Below are 5,348 nucleotides of genomic sequence, written 5' to 3' on the forward strand. Positions count from 1 at the left end.
TTTCTTCCATATGTTTCTGCATTTGATTCTTTAGTGCAGATGTTATTAATTCAGGGATTTCTTTTTTCATTTCCAATCTGAGGTCTTGTATATCTTTCTGCAACTGTTTCTTTATTTCCAAAGCTGTTGTTTCATTGCTTTCAGGTGTGTATTTTCCACTTTTTTCTGTGTTAGTGTCCTCTGCACTTGTTACGGGTGGGCTTGGGTTCTGAGGTTGCATTTTGTTCCTTCTCTTCATTTTGGGTAGTACTGTCTTCTGACCTTTGTTGTAGATCTTTGCTGTAGTTATAACCTTCGCACGTACTGAATTTCAGGTGCAGCTCTACAAAGTTTGGACTTATCCAGCTGCGTCTGGCTTAGGTCTGGCTGCTGTGCTCAGCTCCTTCCCGTTGCTGTTCTTGAGGATGAATATGTTGTGCCCTGGATCTGGGTAGGAGTAGGTCTGGGGGTTCCCGGAACTCAGCAGAAATTCCTACTCGGCGGGTGGGGTCGGGAAGGTACTGCGGAGTGTTGGGGGGAGGCCCAAGGGGGTGGGAGAGGGTCCGGCCCACGCTGCACCTGGGCTGGGACAGTCATTGACGTTTGTGGCGAGACATTTGTTCTTATTTTGATAGAGCTGTATTTTGCTTGCTATTTTTCTCTAACAGCTTTTTCTATTTTTTGTTCATGCTGAATTTCTAGAATTTTGAATATGATGTTTTATGGAATTCTTTTTTGGTCATAGTATTTGAGATTCTATTACCCTGAAAATTGAGTTTTTTCTCTAAATTTAGAAATTTCTGCTATAATTTTGGTAAATGATTTTCTGATAACTTTTGTGGTTCTTGTAACCTTCCCATTAGTACAATATTGGTTTTGACATTGAATGCTCCTTCAATTCAGCTTCCATGGTGTCTTGTTCTTCTTAGACTACTATTGAGTAAAATAATTTTGAGGGCATTTTATTACCTCAAACACTATTAAAGATATGATACTCTTTCCTAACATTGCTTGTATCTTTTATTTTTCTTGAGACAGGATCTTGTTATATAGTCAATGCTGGCCCTAAATTCACTATGTATTCCAGGCTGGCCTCCAATTCAAGGAGATCTTCCTGCTTTAGCATTCCAAGTTCAGATATTACAGGTGCACACAACAGTGCCTAACTACATTGGTTGCATTTTCTACCTATTTTCAATTGATTTTTTTATGTCATGAATTTATGCTTAGTTGTTTTCATAATTTCTGGTCATTTATAACTTGGATAGTCCTGTTAAACTCAGTCAATTTATTTTTTGTATCCTGCCAATTTATACTCACTGAATATTTTATCATTTAATGTCCCTATTTAATTACATCCTCTTTAAACTCATTGGATGTCTTATAGCTATGCTTATTTTTTTTATCAGTTCAAACACCTTAATCATTTAGTTTTTGTGTTCTTTGCCTGTAATTTCTTTACTCCAGTGCTTGGGAGATCAGCTTTTGGGAGGATAGAAGTGTTGGGCTGCATCTTGTTGCTGTTACCTCATGTGCCCATTGTTTTGTGAATTTCAACTAAAGTGTTAATTAATTCTTACACTCCATCTCGCAGATGCAATCAACTTGCCTATATACCAAATGAAAAGTGAAAAGAAAAAGAAAAAACAGCAGCCAGAAAAACTCACAGTGGCACAAAAATAAAGGGTGTTCCCTAGAACAATGGAATAGGTTTCTGGCTCCCTCTTTAGGCAGAGCTCTGTTATGTTTCAGCTGTGTCAGGTGGATATCAGGAGCTGGATGTTCTTCCTTCTTTCTAACATCTCCAAGTGTTTCTTTCAAAATTGGGCAGACAGTGAGATCAGTGGAGGACCTGAACCTACACTAATCTCTAGCGAGATTCTCCATTCCCTGTCCTTTTCCTTTCAGGTAGTGCTTGAAGCTGTTTGCATCTGTCCTCTTCACACTACCTCAGGTGAGACACAGTGACTCTCACTGATTCCCACTGATTCTTTCTGATGCTCTAAACATTCTTCTATCTCTATCTACACCTGGCATACGCTCTTCAGCCCACAAATTCAGTGGTGTCTAGAGCTCAGAATAGAAGGACATTTCTTCCTGGCATTCAGGAGAATCCAGAGGTAAAGAGCTCAAGCTGGACTCCTAGTTTAGTAGGCTTTAATGGACAGCAGAAAGTATCCTAAAGGAGCGCTGGAGTTTGGTATATGGAAGAAAAAGGTTAGGACAAAATACTTCATAGGCCCAACACTTGGGGTAGTAGTGTGGCAGTGGTGTTAGGCCTACTCTGTGATGCTCTTTTATTTTTCTACTCTACTCCAGATCACATTTGTCAAAGTGACTATATACCAAACCCTGCTTCCCTCTTCAATTGCTGCTGAGAATGATATCATCCAGTGAGCTTGCTCAACACATTTCTTTCCAGTACCAGGGCATTCTAGTCTTCCTCACTCCTGAGTCACTGCATACTCAGGCAAACATCCTCCAGTGTGTCTGATGCAGTTAGCTCTATTTTGCCATGATGGTTTTCTTCCAGATTATCTTTTTATGAAAATATGAGAGCAATTTTACTCTACCTGAGATGCTCATAAGTTTTATACTCCAGAGGATAACAAAAACTTATGTATGTTCTATCATGTATGTTCATTTAGTTTCTTCCTTTATGCTTGTCTCTCTATGATCAATATTAAAATTAAGCATTCCATCTATGCAATTACAATATGCTAAATATACAAAAAATCATATATTTAAAGCATCTTACAAACACAAAGATATATAGCTAAAATTTAAGTATACTACATATAAATATTTTCTGAACTTCTGAAGGAAAGAAGGAATCATACATTTACATATTATTTTGTATTTTATTATTTTAACATATGTTGTGACAGTTAGTAATTCAGAAAAAAAGAATAGTTTTATGTAAGAGATGAAATTTTTCATTAGGTAAAAATTACAATATTAATTATGTTACATAAAACTACAGACTCAACAGCAACATTTTACACTAACAATCATATGTTTTCCTATCAAATCTGGCAGTAAAATGTATGTTGACTATTAGGAAAATCCACATAATAAATATTCTCCATTGTGCACAAATAGCAAACATGATGGAAAATTCACTATATTGAAATAATCACTCATGGTTTCCCCTAAACATGAAACAATTCATGGAACATAAATTGCTCCTTGGAACATATATTTCCCTGATACCTAATTTGTGTTGTTTCCTAGTCCAGAGCCTTGTAATGGCATTTTTCATGTCTGCATTTCTCAGAGTATAGATAAGGGGATTCAACATAGGAGTGATAACAGTGTTAAACACTGTCAAGGATTTATCAATGGGCAAGGTAGAAGGGGGCCTCACATATAGAAAAATGCAAGGGACAAAGAAGAGGACAACCACCATGATGTGGGAGCCACAGGTGGATAAGGCCTTGCGTCTCCCTTCCTGACTCAAGTTCTTCAGGGAGTGCAGAATGACTCCATAAGAGATGAGCAAGGTTGTAAAGATGGCCACACAGATGACACCATCATTGGTTACCACTGTGAGGCCAATAAAGTAGGTGTCTGTACAGATGAGTTTTAATAAGGGATACATGTCACACATGAAGTGATCAATGACATTGGGGCCACAGAAAGGAAGACTGTAAATGAAAAGAATGTGGGACACAGCATGCATGAAACCTCCAGCCCAAGCCAATAACAACAACTGAACACAGAGCCGTCGGTTCATGATGGTCAGATAATGCAGGGGTTTGCAGATAGCCACATAGCGATCATAAGCCATGACAACCAGGAGTAAAATCTCAGCACCACCAAAGAAATGTTCAAAAAACAGCTGAGTCATACAAGCTTGGAAAGAAATGGTTTTCCTTACATGGAGTAAGTCTATCATCATATGTGGAGTAACTGTGTTAGAATAAACAGCATCCATAAATGATAAGTAGCCAAGAAAGAAGAATAATGGAGAATCCAAGGCAGGGCTGAGCACCACGGTGATGACAATGAGTAGGTTTCCTGCCATTGTCAACACATAGACCAGCAGGAACACAGCAAATAATATTTTCTGACCCTGGAGGCTCTGAGTGAGCCCCAAGAGCACAAACTCAGTCACGTTGTTCCTTTGTTCCATACGTCCTTATTTGTGTCCTTGTGTATCTGCTCAGAGCAAAATTATCTTCACATAAGATTATTACCTGTAATCTCATTTAATTTTAGGATAATTTGGTCATTTTATCATTAGGCATTATTACTTATTATGCTTTAGAACCATCTGATATTATTAAGATATATATGATTGACAGAAGCATGAATTCAACCTTAAATATTTTGTATATGGCTGGTATTTAAAAAAAACTAAAACCATGAAGAAAATACTGATTAAGGAAAAAATTACTCCACTCCAATCGATATTTCATCTGCAAGCTAAAAATACTTCACATATATATATAACTCATCATAAAATGAATCTACATTAAAGACTTTATGTTTAAAACTTACTTATATAAACATGAAGTAATAAAGAGAAATGACTGCACTCCTAAATCAGAAGAGTCTAACCAACTAATAATAAAAATCTCAATCATATTTAAACGTCAACAGGTTTTAACACTGTGGGTAATGATATTTAAATAAAATAAACAAAAATAGTTTGCAAAACTACTTAAAATTAGATAAAATAAAGTTAGTACCTAAAATGTATAAAATCTCTTTAAGAAATTAAGAAAAGACAAACCAATAGCTAATTGATAAATAATACAAATGAAGAACTAAAGGATAAGTACATGCAAACTGGCCATAAAGGTGGGATAGAGTGCATAAGTTCACCTATGAACAGAAAAGGCAAAATTCCTGGCAAGCACAGGGTCCTGAATTCAATCCCTGCTACTGAAAAAAAAAAAAAAACGCATAATGAGGGAAACTGGATATGTCATATATGTTATACTTTAAAACTGGTGAACTTAAACAATTAGTAATATATAAAATATCACATCTCATATTTATATACCTATATATTACATTTGTATATAACAGTAATATATAAAATCTTGCAATGAGATTTTATAAATTTTTGGAGCATAATTTTTCTTATCTCTTTTGGAAATAAAATGACATATACATTTTATCACAACTGTATCACTGGAAATCTACCGCATAGTTATTAAAGACTATGACTGAGGATATAACTCAGTCATGCAGCACCTTTCTGGCAAGCATGAGGCCCTGGATTCAATTCCTGGAATAAAAAGAAGATATTAAAGCCATAGTACAGAAGAACATATGTACAGGAGGGTTTGTGACATTATTTATAATGGTCTTAAACCAAAACATCAAAATAAATTTAAGGTGGATGCTAAGAGAGACAA

At 36.0% G+C, this 5,348-nt stretch overlaps 1 protein-coding gene across 1 annotated transcript; it reads right to left on the minus strand.

Moving 5' to 3' along the window:
* Positions 1 to 3,115: 3,115 nt before the first annotated feature.
* Positions 3,116 to 4,114, minus strand: LOC101565230 (olfactory receptor 4A47-like). Its single transcript, XM_004648135.1, has one exon. It carries the CDS (start codon positions 4,112 to 4,114, stop codon positions 3,116 to 3,118), a length of 999 nt encoding a protein of 332 aa, XP_004648192.1.
* Positions 4,115 to 5,348: the final 1,234 nt, after the last annotated feature.

This window comes from Octodon degus, unplaced genomic scaffold (assembly GCF_000260255.1).
Source record: "Octodon degus isolate 3935 unplaced genomic scaffold, OctDeg1.0 scaffold00354, whole genome shotgun sequence".
In the NCBI taxonomy this organism is placed as follows: Eukaryota; Metazoa; Chordata; class Mammalia; order Rodentia; family Octodontidae; genus Octodon; species Octodon degus.

Excerpts from the sequence above, each read along its gene's own strand:
- LOC101565230 (XM_004648135.1), bottom strand. The coding sequence starts at position 4,114 with ATGGAACAAAGGAACAACGTGACTGAGTTTGTGCTCTTGGGGCTCACT.